The 22,868-nt window shown below is 46.9% G+C and overlaps 1 protein-coding gene across 2 annotated transcripts in view; it reads left to right on the top strand.

Moving 5' to 3' along the window:
* ATP9A (ATPase phospholipid transporting 9A (putative)) overlaps nucleotides 1-20,520 on the top strand; it is a 47,434-nt gene extending 26,914 nt beyond the window's left edge. For both annotated transcript variants that reach the window (XM_064729617.1, XM_064729616.1), the window contains exons 15-28: nucleotides 445-606; nucleotides 4,047-4,139; nucleotides 5,066-5,149; nucleotides 5,403-5,573; nucleotides 7,295-7,393; nucleotides 7,649-7,738; nucleotides 8,336-8,480; nucleotides 8,999-9,063; nucleotides 9,816-9,971; nucleotides 10,321-10,385; nucleotides 11,114-11,222; nucleotides 13,142-13,199; nucleotides 15,039-15,242; nucleotides 16,392-20,520. In XM_064729617.1, the coding sequence (XP_064585687.1) occupies nucleotides 445-606; nucleotides 4,047-4,139; nucleotides 5,066-5,149; nucleotides 5,403-5,573; nucleotides 7,295-7,393; nucleotides 7,649-7,738; nucleotides 8,336-8,480; nucleotides 8,999-9,063; nucleotides 9,816-9,971; nucleotides 10,321-10,385; nucleotides 11,114-11,222; nucleotides 13,142-13,199; nucleotides 15,039-15,242; nucleotides 16,392-16,528 (1,638 nt within the window). In that variant the 3' untranslated portion in view covers nucleotides 16,529-20,520. The remainder of the gene's footprint in view (nucleotides 1-444; nucleotides 607-4,046; nucleotides 4,140-5,065; nucleotides 5,150-5,402; nucleotides 5,574-7,294; nucleotides 7,394-7,648; nucleotides 7,739-8,335; nucleotides 8,481-8,998; nucleotides 9,064-9,815; nucleotides 9,972-10,320; nucleotides 10,386-11,113; nucleotides 11,223-13,141; nucleotides 13,200-15,038; nucleotides 15,243-16,391) is intronic.
* Nucleotides 20,521-22,868: the final 2,348 nt, after the last annotated feature.

Below are 22,868 nucleotides of genomic sequence, written 5' to 3'. Positions count from 1 at the left end.
GTGCCCACCTTGTGCCCAGCCCAGAGTGCCACCTCCAGGAATTCCTGGGACACCTCCAGGGATGGGCACTCCAAACCTCCCTGGGCAGCCTCTGCCAAGGCCTGAGCACCCTTTCCATGGGGAGATTCCTGGTGTCCAGTGGAACATGGCTGTCAAAGGCAGAAGGTGACCACGGACACATGGACAGTGCCACACACATCAGACACGGGCTGGGCTGCCCAAAGCCTGACAGGAAGGGAAAATTGGGGATTAAATCAGGAAAAAGCCACTGGGAAAGCCATGGAGGAGCACCTGTGTTTGTCAGTGGATGTGTTTGATAGCACTGCTAGTGACTGGTGAATTAATGACTGGTGAATTAATGACTGGTGAGTTCTCTGCAGCCACCTGCTAGCCCTCCCCTCGGGAGCTGTGGCAGGAGCCCTCACCGTGCCCTTCTCCTCTCAGGTGGCCCTGGTGCAGTGGACAGAGAGCGTGGGCCTGACCCTGGTGGGCAGAGACCAGTCCTCAGTGCAGCTGAGGAGCCCAGGGGGGCACATCCTCAACTTCACCATCCTGCAGATCTTCCCCTTCACCTACGAGAGCAAGCGCATGGGCATCATCGTGCGGGTAAGGGCTGCCAGGGCTGGTACCTGGGGCACAGCCACACCTGGGCACAGCCACACCTGGGCACAGCCACACCTGGGCACAGCCACACCTGGGGCTCACCTGGGCTGGCCTCCTGCTCTGGGGTGTCACCAGAGCACAGCAGGGCAGGCAGCCAGGGCTGGGCTATCAGCAAGGCAATCCTCTCCCTCCCTTGGCAGCACGAGGGGAAACACTTGGAAGGCTCTGGAGTAGGAACACATGGCCCAGAGCAGGGATGGCAGGGCAAGGGAGATGAGAGGCTGAACAGGTACAAACGAATCACTGTGCTAAATCTGGGAGTTCAGAGAGCCCCAGGGTGCACTGAGCAGACACTGAGTGCTCCCACAAGCACCTTGGGCTGCAGGGAATACCTGCAGCAAGTGCAGCATGTATGCACTGCAGTGCAGCAAGGGTAAATTCTTCAAATCAATTGCTTCTATAATGGAGATTATGTGGACACTAAGGGCAATCTTTTTACAACTTAGAATAGAAATACTGTCAATAGAAGAGGGAGGACAAAAGAACCTCCCTCCCCATTGCTTTTATTGCAAGTGCAAACTTTTGATGAAATACATTTGATAAAATAGCATAAGAGGTGGACTAACCATCAAAACCAGGGTGAGCTTCATTAAATTGTGGTGAGCTTCAAAAATTGTGGTTTTATGCTCAACAGAAGTGAATGCCCTGAAATTTTCTTATCATGAATGTAAGAGTGCTCCTTTTTCTTTTCCCTTCTTTGATTTGAAGTTTATTCCTTTTAAATTACCTATTTTTATCCTCTCCACTACTAGAAATAAAAAGGTTTCTAGTTTGTATTTCTCTGTTTAGATTTTGCCATTTGTATTTTCGGCGGAAGCAGCAAAACTCCCACTTGTGGTCAGTGGGAGCAACATCAGGCCTAGATCCTGGCTGTAAATACCTTTAAAGGAGCATTGGTCCCTCTCTGTGAATTGCCTTTGTTTTGTAGCCCTTCAGCTGCTCCAAGCCACTAAAATCAGCTCTGTGTGCCCTCTGCAGAATTAGGGTTGAGTAGCAGACCTTGACTGCTTGTTACTTTGCCACATTTCTGTATATTCCAAAATCGTATCTTCAAGCAGGGTTTGAATTTCCATTTAAAAAAAAGCATTTATAAATAGATAGTTTTTAAGTAAAATTTGCTTTAATTAGACATTTATTTGTGATTGTGTAGGCACTCCATTTGGTTTGATCCACAGCTTGAAGGGTGTTCCCCTTTTCAGTGCATCTCCTAAACCGTGCTGCCTATTTAAAAAACAGAAACAGGGGGAGGGAGAGCAGCATGAAGCATCCAGAAGAAAATACCCCAGGGAGGGAGATGAAGCTGCCCCCAGCACTGCAGTGAGCAGGACCCAAAGGGAAACATTCCTGCTCACCTGCACAGCTATTCCCTGTCCTTACAAACTGCAATTTTCAGGCTCTTGAGAGAATGTGAGTATTTTGCCAGGCCTGCTGCCCAGCCTGGGGACAGAGTGAGCAGTTCCTGTGTCCAGCCCAGCAGTGCTGGCCCTGCAGGCAGCATCTCCCTGCACATCCTGTCTGCTGTGCCCCTAGGAAATGATCTCCTTCAACACAGCTTCTAGTAAATAAAGCAATAGTTAATAGTGAAAACAAGCAGCAGATGCTGCCTGCTTTGGAATATTTTTACAATATCTGAGTGTTTCCTTGCACTCAACTGTCATTTCTGTACCTGATTATTTCAGTTCTAAGAAATCCTGTTCTACCCAAGCAGCCTCCTCACCATAGTGTGCACTGACTTATCTTCCTCTTTGAAGAAGGCCTGTTTGTTTGACCACAATATTTTCCATTCTTCGCTTGCTTTGTTTTTTTCCCCTTACCCATGTGGAATGATCTTTGTTGTAGAGCAGAGATAGTGCAATTGTCATATCTGGAATTGAAAAGGAGCCTTTGAACCGTGGCCAGAGGCAGACCATGGTGGAAAAAGATGCTTCCCCAAAACAATGTAACTGGCAAATCTGTGTGCAGATTTATAGAGTGATCTTGCCATGATCTGAGAACGCACTAACCTCCTCCTGAACTCGGGCAGAGGAAGTGACTAATGCAAGGAGATAGCTGATACAGTATTTATATTGGACAAAAAATCTAAACTATCTTAAGCCAGCTCTGCAGCACGGGAAGTGCAGTCTTTATTCAGCTTCCTACAGAGATGTTGTTAGACACTCTTTAATCAAATAATTTCATAGATAAACCTTTACCTTTGGCTACTGCCAGAAGTGGTGTGTTTTATTTAAACAGATTCTGGTTGTTTTGGAAGAGTGACACCCATTTTCCTCTGGGGATGTGGGATGTGTATCACTCTGTGAGGGCTGGATGTTCCAGGACATTGAAAACCACACTTGGACTCAGTTATGAGCATCTTCCTTGTGAATATCTCTGTGAGCTTGGCAAAGATATTCAGCAAAGGAGTTTCATTATCCTTGGCTGCTTCTTCATTTCCTCAGCAGAAACACTTTATTTCTTTGCAGTTTTAGTGTCCACATCAGGTGCTACATTTTGCCAATTTTTCTTTTTTTTGCTATGGATTTAAACTCTGTTTTGCCAGTGCCACAGAACCTGGGGCTTTTAACCTATTCATGTGTGAGAACCTCCACCACATTAATTTCTGTAACGGTGGAACAGACTGACCCAAATATTAGGTGAGAGAATGAAGTGTCCACTTTGCTTTTCTTTCATTTTTCTTATTCCCAAAGTTCTTTGGTCCCTTTATTCACAGCTATTTATTTCAGACCTTCCTGGGCTTTTTGGTTTTGCATTTTACGTTTGTTTTCCTCCTATCCCTGGTGGCTGTCAAGGTTTACAGAGCAGTTTGTTCCTTGCTCATAGTTTTGTCTCATTTGAGGAAATTGCCAGTGTTTCCATTAGCTTGTAATACTCAGAGCTGTGGCCTCCTTACGTATCTGCCTGCTTAGAAGGGACCTTTTAATTTGTGGTAATGTAAATATGCTTTGCTTGCAGCCTATAAACTCCTTGTATCAGATAAGGCAGGCAGCAGTCTAAGCTTTCTGTGGCAAGCACGAGCTTTAATTATGCATATTCCATATGGTGTAACAGAGCAGGTAAATCAGAGTGATTTTCACTCTGCTAAACTTTGTGCATCTGTCCTGTTGTTCAGGTAAGCAGAGTCAGGTTTCAAGGTGAGGGCTTGAGGTTATTCTGGAGGCACAGGCACTCAGGGCTGTCTGGGCAGGGTCTGTCTGTGTGGAGATGCTGATTTAAAAGCTGATCCCCCTTGTCTAAAGCAGGAATTCCTGCTGGGAGGAGCTGGGTAGGCATCCTCTGGCCCCAGAGCAGGAGCTGAGCAGAGCACACAGCTCTGTGCCTGCTGTGCTGAGAATTCCTGGCTCACTTTGCCCCCCAGCTGTGTGAGTGCTGTGTTGTGTCTGCAGGATGAATCCACAGGAGAGATCACGTTCTACATGAAGGGGGCAGACGTGGTGATGGCTGGCATCGTGCAGTACAACGACTGGCTGGAGGAGGAGGTACGGGGGCTGCTCTGCTCTGCTCTGCTCTGCTCTGCTCCAGGCCACTGCAGCAGGGCTCAAACGTCCAGCTCACTGCTGAAATGGCTGCAAGGCAGAAGGTTCTGATCCTGGCAGTTCCTTGGATGAGTCCTCAGCCAGATACACCCACAGGAACAAGGGTGTCAGTGGCGAGTTCAGCGTAGTTAATGTGGAATAAGTCCTGGGAATAAAATGGGTTTGGCTCAAAACTGACTGACACTCACCAGATTTGTCCTGGGCTTGATTCTGTGTTTGGATCTGTTTTGGCCTGAAGGGTCTGATTTCAAAACTACATTTGGCAGCTTTGTGCTGGGGTGTGTTTGTCAGGTTAGCAGTAATGGGGGCACAGAGTTCATGGAATCCCAGAATGGGTTGGGTTGGGAGGGACCTTGAATCTCATCCCATTGCACCCCTTGCCATGGGCAGGGACACCTTTCCCAGGGTGCTCCAAGCCCTGTCCAGCCTGGCCTGGGACACTTCCAGGGATCCAGGGGCATCCTTAAGAGTAGCTTCACTTACTGATTCTCTGGTGTTCAGAGAAATAATAATAACTTGGGCTTATTTTAAAGAGTTGGTTGCCAAAGATGTGAAGTCTACAAATCACAGGCTTGTCCCCTTTTACTTAGACACAGAGAAAATCTAATCAGTGGGGGTGTTTTTGCCCCCGTGGTGTAGTAGTGAGGACATTTTTCTTCCTGATCTCTGGGCTAGGTCACAAACCACTGCAGATCCCCTCTTTCCTCTCGAGTTTATCATGCACTTTATCAGATATTGCAGACTCACTGGGGTTGCTCAAATGGGATGGTTATTTTCTTAACCTGCTATCTTACACTGCCATCTCCATGCTGCTGTGCATAAATCATTTCAGTGCAGTTTATGGTTTACAATGTGATCCTTCTTTGCAGTGTGGTAACATGGCTCGGGAAGGCCTCAGGGTTCTTGTCGTGGCCAAGAAGTCTCTGACAGAAGAGCAGTACCAAGACTTTGAAGTAAGTTTTTATTTGTTTTTTTCCTTTGTTTTTAAACAGTCACTAGAGTGATTCTCACAAAACTCTTGTGATAATGCTGCCTCTCACCTCCCAACTCTCTGCTAGAATTGCTGTTCTGAAATGTCTTGATATTCTTTTTATCAAAGTTGCTTTTCAAGTGATAGCTATGAAGTGTTTATCCCAGGGAAGACCCTCCCAAGCAGTTCCTGAATCCTGAATAACCAGAATATAACCCAGGCAACTGTGTCCCCAGGCACGCTACGTCCAGGCCAAGCTGAGTGTCCACGACCGCTCCCTGAAGGTGGCCACGGTCATCGAGAGCCTGGAGATGGAGATGGAGCTGCTGTGTCTCACTGGGGTGGAGGACCAGCTGCAGACGGACGTCAGGCCCACGCTGGAGACGCTGAGGAACGCTGGCATTAAGGTCTGCCTGGCCCAGGGCTGCTCCAGCAGGGGCACTGAGACCCTCTGGAGTGTGTGCCACTGTCCCACGGGCAGTGCCTCAAATGTTGGGGGGCCCTGTGAGGGTTTTAAACATCACTGTGGGAACAGAACGTGCTGCAGGTGGTAAATCTTAACACATGAGTATGGCACCTCTAGTGCTTTTCATCTCTTCCTGCACAGAAAGGAATTGGGTAGGCACAAGGGGCGTCCAACAGGAGATTTAGGGGCAGTTCTTCCTTCAGGGAGTTGCATGAAACAAGGCAGGTTTGGGGCTGTGTTTGCTTTGTGCTGCATGAACCCCTGTGCTGGGTTTGGAGCTGTGGATATCCACGTTTCAGTAGCCACTAGAGGGGAGTCTGAGCCAAGAGAATCAGGGACTGGATTTTTTTTTTTCCCAGCTTTCTGGGCATCTGTGACTCCACACCTACAGCCCAGCTGTGAGGGAGCTGCTGTGGTGCCTGTGTAGGTTCTCTCACTGAAAAATTTGCCAGGCTTGCAAAAGGGGGGAAAAAAGTGGATTAAGTATTCAGATTTGGGTAAGCAAAGTAGGTGAAAGGTCCTGGTTGTGGTTTCTCTGCTTTAAGTTGCAAAGTGAGCAAAAATCCAAAGCTGTGCTGTGAATGCAAAGCAGGGCTGTGTGTTGGGGGCTGAGGTAGGACAGGGAATTCAATACTTGGGATGAGCTTCCAAAAGTGCTTTTTGTTTGGGGCCACCCCTGTAAACAACAGAGACTTCAGCAGAGAGGTGAGACCAAGGGAATCAGAGCTCCTCAGTGATGTTGGAGTCCTGGCCCAGCACTCAAAAAGGTTTTTCTGCTTCCCTTTCTCCTCACCTTGGCTGGAGCTGGAGGTGTGGGATGTGCTGAGCACCCCTTGCACTGCAGTGTTCTTCAGGGCATTGCATGTGAGGAGTAAATCCAGAATGGAGGAGGTCTTGCAGTTCATGACTGTCTTGTTAGGATCAAATCTCTTTCCAACCTCAGATTATTTAACAAATGAATGAGTCTTTGTGTGGGTTTTTTTGTTGATGCTTTGAGATTTTCTTAATGTTTTTGTATTTTTCATTAAATATTCTTGGGCAGTGTCTTGAAAGAATAAAAACACCAGTGGAAAAAACCAAACTCACTGTGATATATTTACACTGGAGAAGGAATTCCCAGCCATTGCTGCTGACATTGCTTTCTGACTCCCTCCCCTCACCAGCACAAAATAAAAGGAGCAGTGTAGATTTAAAAAAAAAATCTAAAAAAAACCCTCAAGCAAGGTAGTGTGTTCCAGACGTACACATCAGCACTGAGCTAACCCCAGTTGCATCATCCACATTTCAGGCTGGGCCAGGAGGGATCTTTCTGCAGCAGGGCCCGGTTGAGAAATGGCCGGGGAGGGACACATTAACACACAAATACACATTTTTTTACTTGCATTTCATGGGTTTATCAGCAGAATCTTGAAATATTGCAGGTGGGAAAAATGCTACCCAGAGTTTGTAACTTCCTCTGTGTCTCAGCCTCTGTAAGAGCTTTGCTTTCTTTCGCATGTGAGAATTTTCTTGCGTGTTTTAAAATAGGGGTTTTTAGAAGAATAATTTGTACATGTATTTTAACAGTCCTTTTATAAGCCTGAAGGGGCAGGTGGTACTTGCAGAGGTCCTGCAGACGTGGTTGTTGAGCTTCACTTAACACATGAAATGTTTGGATTTTAGGTGTGGATGCTGACAGGGGATAAGCTGGAGACAGCCACGTGTACGGCCAAGAACGCTCATCTGGTGACACGGACACAGGACATCCATATATTCAGACTAGTGAGTAACACCCACAGGCCCTGCCTCAAGGGGCCCAAGCTCTGGGACAGGAGGGCTGTGAGATCCCAACTATTTTCCAGCAGGGTATTTTTATTCTTTTGCCCCAACTCTCTACTCTGAGTTTTTATTTCTGTGACTGCTGCCCTGACTCAGTGTGCTGCCTGTCCTGGCTGTGTCACTTTTGTTCCCTATGGGACTCTTTGCTGTTTTCTCACCCCAGTGGAGCACACCTTGCTCAGTTCCATCCTCCCCCAGGTGACAAACCGAGGAGAAGCCCACCTGGAGCTGAACGCCTTCCGCCGCAAGCACGACTGTGCCCTGGTCATCTCAGGGGACTCGCTGGAGGTACTGATGCCCCAAGTGTCAGCTTGCATGTTTTCCAGATTCTGCACTGCATAGTGTGTAACTCTGAACTGCATGTAAAGTGTTAGTGAGTTCTCTTCATAGCTCAGTCACACAAAACAATCCTTTTCTAGCCTGAGAACCAAGGACACTGTTGCAGCTTCAGGCCCGAAAAGTGCACACAACAGGGAATGGAGGAGAGCAGTCTGGGACTGCTTAACCTGGAGCTGGAATTTAGACAATTAACCCCAATATGGAAATGGACCAAAACTTATCAAAGTGTGAAAACTTGTGACTCAGGGTCCATCTTGTGTCCATCTTGGGCTGGGCTCTTTTGCTACCCAAGGTGTGTCCTTTGAAGGCCTTTTAATAAATCCCTACATTATTAAAGTATTTATTGAAATAGTTTATTTAGTTTATTCATAGTGTAGTTTATTAAATCCCTGCTGTCTAGGCTCTGTTCTAGGCAGCCTCTCAAGGTATTAGTAGGGTGGGCTGTGGGGAAAGGCTGGTGCCCACAGAGCAGGTGTAACCCAGGGGTGTGCCGTGTGTAACCCAGGGCTGTGCAGCGTGTAACTTGGGTGTGCTGTGTGTACCCAGGTGTGCCTGAAGTACTACGAGTGCGAGTTCATGGAGCTGGCGTGCCAGTGCCCCGCCGTGGTGTGCTGCCGCTGCGCCCCCACGCAGAAGGCGCAGATCGTGCGGCTGCTGCAGGAGAGGACGGGCAAGCTCACCTGTGCCGTGGGTGAGTCCCAGCAGGGCCGGGCACACGGGAATGGCAGCTGCCATCTCTTCTCTGAGTGAGCTCTCACTCATCTCACACCCCCTGGAGATGGTGGTTTAGGGAGCGGTGGTTTTGTGGGGTGATAGAGAAAATATCGAAATTTTGCACGTGGAAATTCAATACCAAACTCCTCATCACCCTTTCAGGTGGCATCTTTGCAAAACAGAGCTTGAACCTGATCAGGTGAAGTGCCACTGTTAATCTGAGCTGTGTTTCAGCATTGGAGATGTAATGGTGCCACCTGCTTTCAGCATTGGAGATGTAATGGTACCACCTGCGACTGAGATACATCAATCACTGATCTGGGGGTCCATTAAAACAAAACTTAAGAGCTTAAATTCATGATTTCTGTTTAAAATCTTGCTTTTGTTGACTGGGTTAAGTGTTATAATATTGCAGTGTGGTGCAGATGACTTTGGTGGGGTTGCAGGTTGCCCCTGTTGCTTAACTCCCAGTTTTGTTTGTGTTCTGCCCTGCAGGTGATGGAGGGAATGATGTTAGCATGATTCAGGAGGCTGACTGTGGTGTTGGAGTTGAAGGAAAGGTGAGATTACCTCATCTTTAATGAGAATTTCTGTGGCCAGTTTTCAGGCCATTCTTAAATGAATCCTCAGATATTTGTGCAAGAAGGCAAACAAGCTCCCACAAGAATCATCATCAGACCAGTAGCCCTATAATGAGAAATAATTTGACTATAAAGGAGACTACCGGTAAAGGGAGTTAAAGTTCATTATTTGGTTCTTGGCAGAATCTCTGAATTTGTTCCCTCATGGTTAGTTTTGGGGGGTTTTGATGCTCCAATGCTGGAGTTATAATTACACTGATAAGATATACCCCACATGCACAATTAAAAACTGCTCACATTAGTTTGCAAAACAAACTCTGGGTTGGAGCTCTGATTCCTGCACCTGGGGCTGTGTGGAGCTGCAGGACTGGATTGGCAGCAGCAGACAGACTCTGCTTGCAGCGAGCCAAAATTGTGTGAACTTTTGAGACTGAGAATTTGTTCAGCACTGACTTGATAGGAGTGTCACGTTAACATGTGTGTTGTGGATCAGAATCCAGAGCTGCTTAGAATTGGAGGCCAAGGTTCAAATGGGAATTCTCCTCATATTTTTGCTCTTTGCTTAAAACTCACAGTGGAAGGAGAAGTACTGAGGCAATGCTCTCCCTCACCTAGCATAGTGCAAATATTCCTGGAAATTGTGCCAGTGGTAACTCAATAATAATAACACGATATTCTTTGTTTCCAGTGCTGAATGATCTCACTGTGCCTTTCCTTGCCCTTGTTCCCAGGAAGGGAAGCAGGCATCACTGGCAGCTGATTTCTCCATCACTCAGTTCAAGCACCTGGGCCGTTTGCTCATGGTCCATGGAAGGAACAGCTACAAGAGGTCTGCAGCCCTCAGCCAGTTTGTGATCCACAGGAGCCTCTGCATCAGCACCATGCAGGTAAAGGGGCTGCCAGGAGGGGCTTTCCAAAAGAGGTGGAAGAGCCAAATCATGAAGGAAAGGTCCTGTGTCTCATTTGCAATGCTGCTATTTCTTCCCCTGAAAGTTTTCATGGGTTAGGACTTGAAATTGTTACTTTGATATGAAAGCACATGAGAAAATTCCTGGTGTTGGACAAATACCAGCAACTGCTCCAAAGGAATAGAAGGGGTTGATGTTCCATTAGTCTGTCATTATTTCAGGAGTTGGGAGAGCCCACTGCAAACATGTTCCAGTTTGAGCAGTGTATTTTTAGGCTGTTACTTTTACTGCAGTATCTCAGTGTCTAAAAAGCTCATTTCTTTTCTAGGCTGTTTTCTCATCAGTGTTTTACTTTGCTTCAGTTCCTCTCTACCAAGGCTTCCTCATCATTGGGTAAGAGCTCATTTTTACTGGTAATGAGGAGAATCTCTGCACAGTGAGCACTCCTGGGCTGATTAACATGCAAGCCATGCACATCTCCACTCTGCTTCAGGAGCTGGGTGTGAGCCTTGTCCCCTTCAGGGCAGACACTTGCAGAAACCTTTCCAGCAGGATGGTTTGTCGTGTTTGTGAAGCAGCCCAGCCTCCAGGAATGTTCCCTTGGTCCCAGTAAAAGCAGAGGGACAGCTGTTCTGGGCTGGTGTCTGCACAGCAGTGAGAGGCAGTGCCAGGAAGAGAGACAACCCAACCTTAGTTCCTGCCCAAAAACTCCCTAAAACAGGCCATTGCAACTGTAATCCCAGCATGACTTCTTATACTTTCAAGTACATAATTTAAAAACCAGTAAATTCATTTTCATTGCCTTCTGATGCAAACAGAATCAGTCCTGAGCTCTAGAGCAGACTTTGGATGGGCACAGGTCAGCCCTTGGCTCCATTAAAAACCCACTGCAATATTTGAGCCAGTCACTTTTGTATGAGTGTTCCTGATCAAGAGTCACTCAAAAAGCCAATCCTGATGGCTTTTCCCTACCTGCAAAACTCTGATGTGCTCAATTGCCAGTTTTTATAATGTGTGCATTATTGGACACTTAAAGAATGTGGTATTTCCTTTCTGGAGCCTAGCATTTGTTTGCTCATGTCTACCTGAGATAATTTACTGATTTCCTGACTTCTTCCCAGGTACTCCACAATTTACACCATGTTTCCTGTGTTTTCTCTTGTCCTGGACAAGGATGTGAAGTCTGAAGTTGCAATGTTGTACCCAGAGCTCTACAAAGATCTTCTTAAGGTGTGTGAGACTCTTGTTTGTGCGTTTTGCTTTAAGGCAAGATCCTCATCTTGATTTGAAACTGTAAATGTGTAAAGTCAAATATTGCCAGGAGATCCAGAACTTTACCAGGCATTTTCAGGCAAAACTGTGTTAAAGTCAAATTTGAATCCACAGATAGAACCAGAATTTCTGGCAGTTGTTTATTGAATGCTGCATGAAATGCAATTTATTAAAAGCGGCTGGGCAAGTAGAGGTTCCATTCTGTGGGAAATTCTGGGGATTTAATATTACCAATTTGTTCCATAATAAAGGAAAAAGAGAAATTGTTGGGGATTTGGCACTGTCCTGAAGCCAGAAAAGGGAAGAGGGGAAGGGATATGCTCATTTGATGGAGGCAGGGGCTTATCCCAGAGTTTCTGCAGTAGAAATGTGACTGCAGCATGGTCTAAAGGTTTGCTTGCTGTGCCATTTTTATAGCTTTAGCATCTATGTCAGGCCCTTCTCCTTAAACAAAGAAAACTTTATTTGATGTTTACCATAGAAATATGAGGAAGGTAGATCTTGTCTTAGGTTGCTTTTTTCTTCCTCCCTGGAAAATGTTTTGAATAACTGGGGTATGCAGCCTGGGAACATCTTTCTCAGTTGGAGGAGAGGGTGGACTGAGTCTTCCCCAGCTCCTTTCCCTCAAGGGTTGCTGTTAAACAGATACTCTGAGAAGCACTGCCTGTTTTTCCAGAGCCTCAATAAGTCTCCATCTGGTTTCACTTGGATGTTGTCTCTTATGTCATAAACCACTAATTCTTCAACCATCCTTAGGCCTGGTCTAAACATAGGGGGTTTTGTGCTGGTATAGCTGTGTTGGCTGGAGATGGGTTTTTAAAATCTATCTGCCTTCAATATGAGGGTGATTTGTGTGTGTCTAGAAATACAGTATTAATGTATTCACATCAATGTGTGTACACACATCTTCTATTTCATGGTGATTCAACTCCTGAGGCATCTTTGCACTGGATGAATTGTGTGTGCACTGAGGGCCAGGTTGTGCTGGGGAGCCCTGAGCTACCACAGCCCCTCCATGCATGCAGAAATGTCCGGTTTATCTCCCCCCGAAAGGTTGTGGTGGTGGAGCCCAGCCAGGGACCGCCAAGTGTCCGTTTATCCCGGCTGTTTGAGGGGCCTGGGAGCCCGGAGGTGGCCCGGAGGTGGCCTTGGGGCACCCGCGTATCAAAGGACGAGAAGAGGCTTCAGTTCTTCTTTCTGGTTTTATGTTTATTAATTGTTTATCTAAAAGATGTTCTTTCAGCCAGACAGAGATCTGCTCAGCAGTCAGCCATGGGCACACTCTCTGCCCTCCGGGCAGGCACCTATCTTTATACCCTTTGCTACGTATACAATATTTATCATTTTTCCCCAATACCATCTATTGTTATAACTCGGTGTACTCTTAGTAATAACCAATAGAAAGGTGCCACCGTGGCCAAAGAAGATGGAGGAGAGGAGGAAGAAGAAGGAGGACAGGACACGCCCCAATTCCTCCATCTTACTCCTCTAAACCCCCCTGTACATAAATCCTAAACCTTGTGTCTCACCCTCTAATTAACTAATCCCTTCACCATTCACCCGGTGAAGCCCTCATCCTTGTCGTCTCCTGTGTAGGGTTAAAGTCCAGCTACCAGACACTTCTGGCAACATTCCAGGACTCCCGAGACCCCCAAAGTGGTCTCGGAGGCTCAGAATCTCAGGGCTGAGATTTTGAGATCCGACACAGAAAAATGAGAATAAAGGGACACTACCTCAGCGTTGCTTGATTTGTTTTATTTTCTTTTATTTTTTCCAAAGCACCTTCCAGTTCTTTTATTGATTTCTAAGTTGATCAATAAGTGAATTTTCATAAAAGAAAACCCCAATGGAGCTTTGTCTTTTTTTCCCCCACCCAGGGACGACCGTTGTCATACAAAACGTTTTTAATCTGGGTCTTGATAAGCATTTATCAAGGTAAGAAATCAACTTCTGCTTGTGCCTTTAGATGTTGTAGTGTGTGTGGCTATCTGAGTTTTGGTATTGCAGAAGTTAAGTAAGGCATGAAATGAATTTCCCAAAGCATCCTTGTGGTGATGAATATATATTTTTTCGTCTCGGAAAATGTCGGTAGCGTTACCAAAGGAAAAAATTATCTAAACCCAAATATTGGCAGTAATTGGTCAGCGCTGTGATGTAGAATTCAAACCATTGTGTCTCTTCCCATCAGAGCCATCCACTGTCACTCTGTGCAAGTTCCTTGCAGTGCTGTAGTTACCCCTCTGTAAAGCAGAGCTCATTACTCTCCCTCCCCTTCTTTTGGGAAAAGTTCTCCAATATGGATTTTGCAGGTTTTTGTTGGCATGTAAAATGCAGCATCTGTAGCCTTCTGTATCTTATCCAAAAATGGAAGTGGCAAGAGTTCTGGTTGCTTCACAGGCATCTGTGATTCAGAACTCACGTTATTGATCATATCTGATACACTCTAATTAGGCTGCTAAAGCAATTAGGTAAATGCCTTAATTACAATGCATTTTCAACAGTGGATGTAGTAATTTGGGTATGTATCTAAGAAGGTATTTTCTTTCATTTTGTCTTTTTCTAAAATCAAGGACTCTCAAATTCAAATGGTCTCTGTAGGTATTAATCAGGGAGTTGTAGAAAATAGGTCAATAATGTGGAGCTAAAAGCTGAAGTGGCAAAATTCTCTGTTTTCTCTTTGTCAACAAGAGTGAGAATAAGGGGTCAAAAGAAGCAGGTAATTCTTACAGATTTAATTAATGTTGCCATCCTCAGCAGGGAGTGAATCTAGGAGTGTAAAATCTCCATTAACTTTATTTTCTGAAATCTATCACAGGCATCCTACAACAGGGATCAAGGGCTTGGGATGCTGAGTAACACAATGGCAAAGCCAAGGCATGGAGAGAACACTCCCAAGTGGTGGAAGGCTGCAGCCAGGGGGTGATGCATGGGGGGAAAGATTGCTCCTTGAGCTAAGAGCCCTCTCTGGTTACAGGCTTTGGTTAAAGTGACTTCACCAGTGCTGTGCTCAAGAACCAGCAAACAGCGGCCAAACAACGGGGCCAGTTGCTAGCAGAGATGAGCCCGACCAAAACTTGAGCAGCCCAAAAGTTTGGAAAGTTCACAGCTGGGTTTGAGCTCTGTGGCTGGAGCTGGGTTCCCTCGCAGGTTTTCCCTTCCGGAGGCGGCCGAGTGATGGATGTTGGTGTGGATTACTCATGCTGCTCACATGAGTTATTTGTGCAGGTGGCCTGGACAGCCCTGGCCAGGCTGCATCGGAGCACAAACAATGCCTCGTTAGCAGGGCTTTAATGGGATCCTCTTAGGGGAGTGTAAAGGGGAGAGATCTCAGCTCAGGCAGTGCAAATTGAGCCTCACTTGTATCCACTGAGCATTTCAACACTTGGCTGCCTCTTGGCATGAGGCAGTGTGGTAGGATATAGAAGAATTTGATATCTTTTAGCTTCTGAGTAGTGACCAAGTGCTTTTGTGGGAGGATAGGGTTTCATGATGTTAGAGATCTCCAGTTGCCAAAACAGCATGTATTAATTTCCTATCTCCATGTGTCTATGAACATGATAGACTGTTAGAAAACTTTGGGTACCTCTGCTGTAACTTTTCCCTGCCTTCTCATCAGTTCTGTCTCCTAAATAGTAACTGATTTGTTGTCATTACATTCATCAGGTTTCATGAAAAACAGCCTCAAGATAGGATTGTTTCAGCCTTTCCAGGACCTAACTGTGGGTTTGAGAGCTGAGCCTGGTGTTTGACTGAAATAGTTCCATTCCCTTGCAGGTAGCATCATCATGTATGGAGCTCTCCTCCTCTTTGAATCCGAATTTGTGCACATTGTTGCCATTTCCTTCACGTCCCTGATCCTCACCGAGCTGCTGATGGTGGCACTGACCATCCAGACGTGGCACTGGCTGATGATCGTGGCTGAGCTGCTCAGCCTCTCCTGCTACATCGCTTCCCTGGTCTTCTTGCACGAGTTCATTGGTGAGGTTTCGCGCTCTCCTCCACTCAGTTCATGGCCTGGATGGTGACAGGACTGAGCTGAGCAGAAGGCTCTTGGTGGGGCCAGCAGCAGGCACAGTGACAGTGGTGCCACAGTAAGCTCTGTGGGATTTGAAGGCATTTGGAAGATATTTTATGGTTTCTTCCCACAGCAAAATGCTAGAGAAGGTAAAGGTGGTCAGGAGGGTGTGCTGATACCCAGTGAATCTCATCCATTGTTTGAGCACCAGCACATGTCAGCTGTCTCATGTAGCAGTGACCTTTATTTCCATGTGGGAATTTGAGATGGAAGGGTGAAGTCTCTGCTGTTGGATTGAAAGATTTTGTCTTTTAAACTGGGAGAAGGAGTTGCCTCCTAAAACTTACCTTATTGTATCTGTTCACTGGGACCATTCTCTTACGGGTTTGGTTGTTTGTGTTTTAGTTGCCTGAGGCAGAGCTAATCCTATTCCCTGGCTAGAGGAAGAAGGGTGAGGAGTTCCAGATTCCCCCAGTAACTGTCGGGTTGCCAATATCAGACCCATGGGCTTGTTCAGTGTTCATTCAGGAGCCACAAGATGTCACTGCTTCTTCCATAAAGCTCTTTCCTAACTGAAGACAACAGGGATAACTACCCCTGGCTGGATCTGTCTCTTGCATGTGGTTATTCCAGTTCCATTTTGAACGATGCTTTAGCTCTTTTTGTAAAGGTTCTGAGGTGTTTTGGGTCAGGAGCTGTGTTTGCTGGGCTCAGCCAGGCAGCAGGGGCAGCTCCCAGAGCAGGAGGACACTCAGTGCTTGGCAGTGCCAGGAGGATGTCCCTGTTCCAGGTGGGGTTTGGGAGGGCAGTTACCTGTGAGAGCCACACTCCTTACACCCCACTGCTCAGCACATCTCTGCATCTTCTGGGGAAGAGCAGGGCAGAGGAGTGAGGACCCAGGTGTCATATGAGCTTTGATCTTGGAGATGGGGCAGCTTTAAGAATTGTGAAATTCTTAGCATGGCCTGGGTTGGAAGGGAGCTTAAAGATGATCTGGGTCCAACCCTGTCCCACAGGCAGAAGGAAGCAGTGGGGGATTGAGCTGCATTTCTGCACCCCTTCCCAGAAGGTTCTCCCCGTGGTTTTGACTCTGTGCTCGTTTCTCCACACAGATGTTTACTTCATTGCCACCTTGTCGTTCCTGTGGAAGGTCACTGTCATCACCCTGGTGAGCTGCCTGCCCCTCTACGTGCTCAAGTACCTGAGACGGAGGTTTTCTCCCCCCAGCTACTCGAAGCTCACGTCCTAGGGCTGCTGCTGCTGGCACACAGAGACAGGCATTGCCCAGGGCCCCGAGACCCCCCAGCTGCTCCCCAATGAGCAGTCCTGGCCCTCAGGGCCCCGTGGTGATCTCTGGTACCTGCTGCTGCGGTGAGGCACTTCCAGACTGCCCTGGACGGGACCCCAACACCACAAGGGACTGTTTGGAGGGTGGAGGCTCTGAGTTCATCCGGTTCTTGGCACTTTTGTTCTACTTAACTGGGGTCAAATGCATGGAACTGCGATGGCAATGGGTTTCTCTTGCATGGTTCAAAGTCTGTGGAAGCTGCTACCTGACCTTGGGATTTACATTTGACAATTTGAAGTGAATTTTTTAAGTGTCTACACTGTCCTTTGCATTGTGTTACCTTTTGTTAAGTTTATGTTATTCGTCTTTTTTGATTCAAGTAGTTACATTCTTTTTACATCTTGGAAATCCCTTAATGTAGGTGATGCACTACACTGCTGACAGCTGATTCCTGATTTATGGCATGTTGTTTCCATAATGGGGCTCCAGCCTGTCGGATCTACACACACTGGAGAATCTGAGCGTGTCTGAGATTTTCCTTCCGTTGAAATGTGGTCACCCCAGTGATTTTGGAGGTATCCAGCCATTGATAAAGACAGAAAAGTGGTAGCTCAAAACGAGAAAATTCAGTTTTGTTTAGCTTTTGTCCTTCCTGTTAAAAGGAGCAGTGACATAATAGTTTCACTCTGTATTTATTTGTGTAGGAGAAAATTATCTAAACTAAAGCAAATCCTCTTTGGAACAGAACTTTGCAGTTGATCATCCTTGAAATGTGTCGACAACGTGAGAAGAGTCTCGTACTGTTCTGCAGACAATGTGGCAGACGTGTCTTGAATCCTTGGAGACTGAAAGGAGAGGTCACAGAGCTGCTACTCCTCACAGCTCCATGAAATCTGTTTCCTGTTAGTGTGAAACTTTGAGGATGAGCTGCAAGTAAGCAGAGGCACTCCTAGGTGGATGTTTTAATGACATGCTCCCTGCAGAGAGGCACTTTTTGGAGCCTTGCACTTGCTTGGCTCTAAAAACCAAACCTGAATCACAAGAGTGGGTTCAGACAAAGGCATTAGGCTGAGTGCAGAGCAAATTTATGTGTTTTTTGTTCTCAAAAATTAAACTCGGTGAGTTCTGTCATTATTATAATTATTTAGTCCACATTATCATTTCATGAAGAGAGCCACACGTACTTGGGCTTCTCAGTAGAAGGACAGAGACTTACAGGGACCTTTTAGAGCTGAGTTGGTGCATCAAGCACGGATGGGCTTTTAGTGGCAGCCATCCTTGTCTGAGGCTCCTCAGTCTGTGCTAAATTAGCTGCTTGCTGTCTTCTTCCCACATCAGAGAAACCATGGGTGGAGCTGGCACTGCTTGGGACCCTTGTTCCTTGGCTGCCCAGGGGGAAAGAGCCCAGGCCTGAGCTCCTGTCCCAGAGCAGAACCAGGGCCTGAGCTCCTGTCCTGGAGCAGAACCAGAGCCTGAGCTCCTGTCCCGGAGCAGAACCAGGGCCTGAGCTCCTGTCCCAGAGCGGGGCCTGGGCTCCTGTCCCAAGGCAGAGCCTGAGCTCCTGTCCCAGAGCAGAACCAGGGCCTGAGCTCCTGTCCCAGAGCAGAACCAGGGCCTGAGCTCCTGTCCCAGAGCAGAACCAGGGCCTGAGCTCCTGTCCCAGAGCAGAACCAGGGCCTGAGCTCCTGTCCCAGAGCGGGGCCTGGGCTCCTGTCTCAAGGCAGAGCCAGGGCTCCCTTCTGGCAGTTGGGCTCACAGCCTCCTGTGAATTAATTAATTAATGCCGTTTTGCCAGAAAGGTCCTCAACGTTGTCTTCATCATGACAGGATAGTGTTGGCCATGCCACTGCTCTGGAGTCCCCAGACAGCATTTCAGAGAATCATGGAATGGTTTGGGTTGGAAGGGACCTTAAAGCCCATCCAGTGCCGCCCCTGCCATGGCAGGGACACCTTCCCCTGTCCCAGGCTGCTCCCAGCCCTGTCCAGCCTGGCCTTGGGCACTGCCAGGGATCCAGGGGCAGCCACAGCTGATCTGGGCATCCTGTGCCAGGGCTGCCCACCCTCCCAGAATTTCTTCTCAATATCCCATCCAATTTGCTTTCATTAGTTTAAGTACAAGAAGCAAGAACTCCTCTTGGCCCCAGGTGGTGACTGGGCAGCCCAGTCCCCCTGGGCTCTGGTCCCCAGCCTTGCCCCTCTCCTGTGTGTTGGTAGCTCAGTGTCCTGCAACAGCAACAGTGCCAAGCTACTGTGTGTAAATATTTGAGACATATAAATGGTAGAATTCACTGTTTCCTCAAGTCAATACAGTTTACACTGAGTGGACCATATTTGCAAACTATTAGCTTACACCAAGAAAGGGAGTGAACTGTGATTTCATTTGTATTTATTGAATCATAAGTTTAGTAGCAATTTAGTAGAGTTGATAGTGATCTAGAGCTGTGTTTTGGGGCGTGGATTATGTTCTTTGCAGTTTGTGTTTTTGCACAAGGTAGTAAATCCAGAAGTCATTTCTGCCTGGATATATACTACATCTTTTCAAAGCAGTCAGAGACTAAAACTGCCATCTAACAAACAGCAGGAAAGATGAACACTTCTGTTTTTCAAGTTTAGCACTTTATGTTTGCAATCCATTTCTCATAAGTTATTTAAAAATGTTTTTAAAAACAAAATTTAATACACATGTTCCTATTTACTGTACATTAAAATAAATGGATTCTCTGCTGGAAATTTCATCTTTTCCTCTAGTATGCTCATAATTTGTACTTTTGGGGAGCGAAGCATTGTTTTCTTCTTCTGTGCAGTATCTTGTTCGTGGCCTTAGTGTTCTTCCTATTCCTTTCAGTGTGGGTTCTGTGCTGTAGCAGTTCATGTGTGACCTGTGTGCTTCGGGCTGCCCCAGGTGGTGCCCCTGGCTGCCAGTGCAGTCTCACTGTGCTCCTGCTGCCCGTGGCTGCCATCACCCCGTGCTGAGGGTGAGGCTTTGTGGCACACTCTGCAGCAATTCCAGGTGTGTCACACCCTCCCTATCCCCTCTCCTCTGCATTTCTCTCCTCTGCAGAGCTTGTCCTGTTCACCTGTGCGAACATTTGTTCAGCTCAGCTCGTGGGGCAGTGGAAACCCAACATTCTGTGTCCCACAGACTGTGCAGGGTCTGATCAGGGCTGTTTGAGCTGAGGGGTGCTCAGGACCATCCCTGGTGTCCCCGTGGGGTGAGCACTGTGTGCTGGGGCTGCAGCAGGGTGTTCTCCTGTGCTCCCAGAGCTGGCCCAGCCCAGCCCAGGACAGCCTGGGCCTCTGGAGCTGCCTGGGAGTGGTGCTGGAGGGGAGCTGGGTTTGTCAGGGAATCCTGCAGCTGCTCTCTGGGGTTTCTGTGTGGGAAAGCTGCTGCTGCTCTGCTGCCCCACAGGGCCCTGGTTTGCCCAGAGAGCTCTGCCCCATCAGGGATGTGAGCCCTGCCTTGTGCAGCTCAGTGTCCTGAGCTGTTCCTGTGCCACTGGGCTCGTCCCACAGTGTCTGGGGCCATTTCAGCACGATGGGCTCTTTATTTATTATTAGTTATTTCATAAGTGTTAAACCCTATGATTTGCATGAAATCCTGTGGTTCACAGCTTTGCCAATATGGTCCATTACTACTGCCTACGACAACTTGTGTACTTATATGCCTTTGAGAACAGTTTTCATTGTTAAAATTGTTTAAAATCTCAGTGTTAAGTTAATTTAATTTTTAATGGGGAAATGGATTCTGGTGTCAAACTGGTATTTACTGTGATGCCGATGTTTTGTACCTGTCATCCAGCTAAACAACCTGTAAATATCCTGAGTCAAGAGAAACATGAATGCCAATTATTTATTGTTCTGTGGAGTTACATGTCGCAGATGTGTAAGACCTTCAAAGGGAATGTTGTAAAACAAGGTGGAAAAAATAAATTTTATGCAACTTCTTTACTTCACCCCTGTATGGTGCACCTGGTTAGTCCTGGCACGGGCAGTCCCAGAGGTGTGGGAATTGTCAGGATACAGGGAAGTTGTACCTGTGGGTGGGAAATGCATCTCCAAGAGCTGATCAGAGCTGCTGTGTTAAATTCTTTCTAGAGCCAGCTTTGGTTTAACAGGAGTGGTCATGCTGCTGGCAGCGCTGCTGGGAATGAGCAGGGAATTGTCACTGAACACAGCCCTGGGAAGAGCAGGGGTGCAGCAGCATTAGGACCAGCTCTTCTGGGCATGTTCTCATCCCTTGCACACTTGAATCCATGAGTGGCTCTGCACGAGAGCAGCCCCAGGGGCAGGGGGAGAGGCAGGATTGAACACTGAATATTCTCTACAGGGGAAACGTCAATAATGGTGAGTGCAAACACAGCAATTTTCTACAAAAATGTAATAGAGCCATAAACACTCCTAAAAACAAGAAAATTAAGAGTGCAATTGGATAAAGTAAATCTCTAACTTGGGAGGCTGTTTGTTGGAAGCAGTGATGAGCTATCCCTGGGATCACTGGCCATCTATGGAAGTGTTTCTTTTAGATTCTATAGGACACAGATGCCCTTTTTAATGACTAACTCTTTTTTGGTATAAAGTAGTTAATGCAAATATTAAATAAACCATTTTTGTGATGTTTGCACACATCAAATGAATGGTCTAGACTCCAGAAATCACAGGAACAGACTTTGCTCCCAAGTGTTACCAATTTCCCACTCTAAATGGGTTACATAAGCCCTGGCTAGTGGTTCCTTTAATTTATGGACGGTTTCTTTTTAATGGTGAAACGTGTAATTAAAAAAAGCTAGAAATAGTTTTTCTAAACTTACTCTGGAAGGGAAGGAGAATTTCAGCAATTTTTTTTTTCACCCAAACATTGCATAATAGTAGAAATGTCAAAGATTTCCATGGGGTTTCATTTCATTCTTCATGTGGCTGTGGTCATGCAAGAAGTTTGAAGACTGCAGGGGCTGGCAGATTTTTGGAAGATCACACATCCTGGGGTAAGTTTTCTGCCTGGGTTTACCAAAGAATGCCAGTGGCCTTGTTTTCCAAACTGGGGTTGTATTAGACACTGGTGTGTCTCTGGTTTTCCTTTTTCTGAGGAGAAAGAATAGGTGCTGGCTGGAATGGGTGTCTCACTCTGGCCCTGAGCCTGATGTGCACATGAACCATTTGGGGAGAGGAAACCTCATTGAGCTGCTCTGTCCTCACCTTCAGCCACTGCCTCTTCTCCCCTGCCTTGCTGGGGCATTGAATAATTGCTGTGGCAATAAATAATCATCTTCCATCTGCACTAGAGGGAGGGAACTCCTCCTGTTCCCCTTTCCCAGGTAGGAGAACCAGTGGTCTGGGCTGGCCCCACAGGAAGAGCGCAAGAAGCAAAAAAATATTTCTTTTTTGGTGGTAAGATTTTCTCAGCACTTTAAACATAGGAGTCAATCTTCCAGGGAAGTTCCTTCTTCCACAGAGTATTCAGATGTCTGGTGCCAAATGAGAAATGTGATTGCAGGCTCTAAAAACCTTCTGATTGGGAGTGTTGATAAACCCCAATCCAAACATTTCAGTGGATTCCTTCCAAAGCTGGTGCTGAGGATTCCTTAGGCCATGAGCATTTGATGGCCTAAAACTCTCTGGGAGCTGTGGGCTCTCTGGGTTATGTGGTGCATCTCTGAAATTTTGCTGCTGTAATTAAAGCTGGAGATGATGAACTCCTGCAGGATCTGTGAGAAGAATGTCCTTCCCTCTGCTGCTCTTCCTCCCTTCGTGGCCAAGGCCTGAGTGGGTTACAAAAAGGGCTCTAAAATCACTGCATTCCCTCTTTAAAGCCTTCCACTCTTGGCTTGCTGGAATTGTCCACGTAAGGCAGAATATTGTCTGCTCTTCAGATTCCCTCAGAAAGGAGGAGTAACAAGAACAAGCTGTGCAAAAGAATTTAACGCAGTAAAGATGGGGGTAATAGTCATTCTCATTTGTCCTTTTATGTGAAACAGATTTTATTTTAAATGTACACTCTGAGTAGCTTAACGATATCCAGAGAGTTGTTTGGCAGGGTGAGAGCAGAGTTACCCCCAGGATGAATGGAGGTGAGTGGAGGTGCCCAGTGAGCCCAGAGCAGCCCTTGGTGGCCTTGGGACACACAGGGGTGTGCTGCCCTGTGCTGCTGGCAGGCAGCAGATTCACTCCTGAGCCTCACATCTGCTGCACAGAGCCCTGCTGGAGCTCTGGCACTGCTGTGCCTGCCCTGTGCTGCCTCTGCTGCCTTTAAACCTCACCTCAGGTTCCTTTGGTGCAGATGGCACCAACCTGGGACAAAAAGTGA

Source organism: Zonotrichia leucophrys, chromosome 20 (genome assembly GCF_028769735.1).
Source record: "Zonotrichia leucophrys gambelii isolate GWCS_2022_RI chromosome 20, RI_Zleu_2.0, whole genome shotgun sequence".
NCBI classification, from domain to species: domain Eukaryota; kingdom Metazoa; phylum Chordata; class Aves; order Passeriformes; family Passerellidae; genus Zonotrichia; species Zonotrichia leucophrys.
Note: the sequence above shows the minus strand (reverse complement) of the source record. Positions and strands in the feature narration are given on the sequence as shown.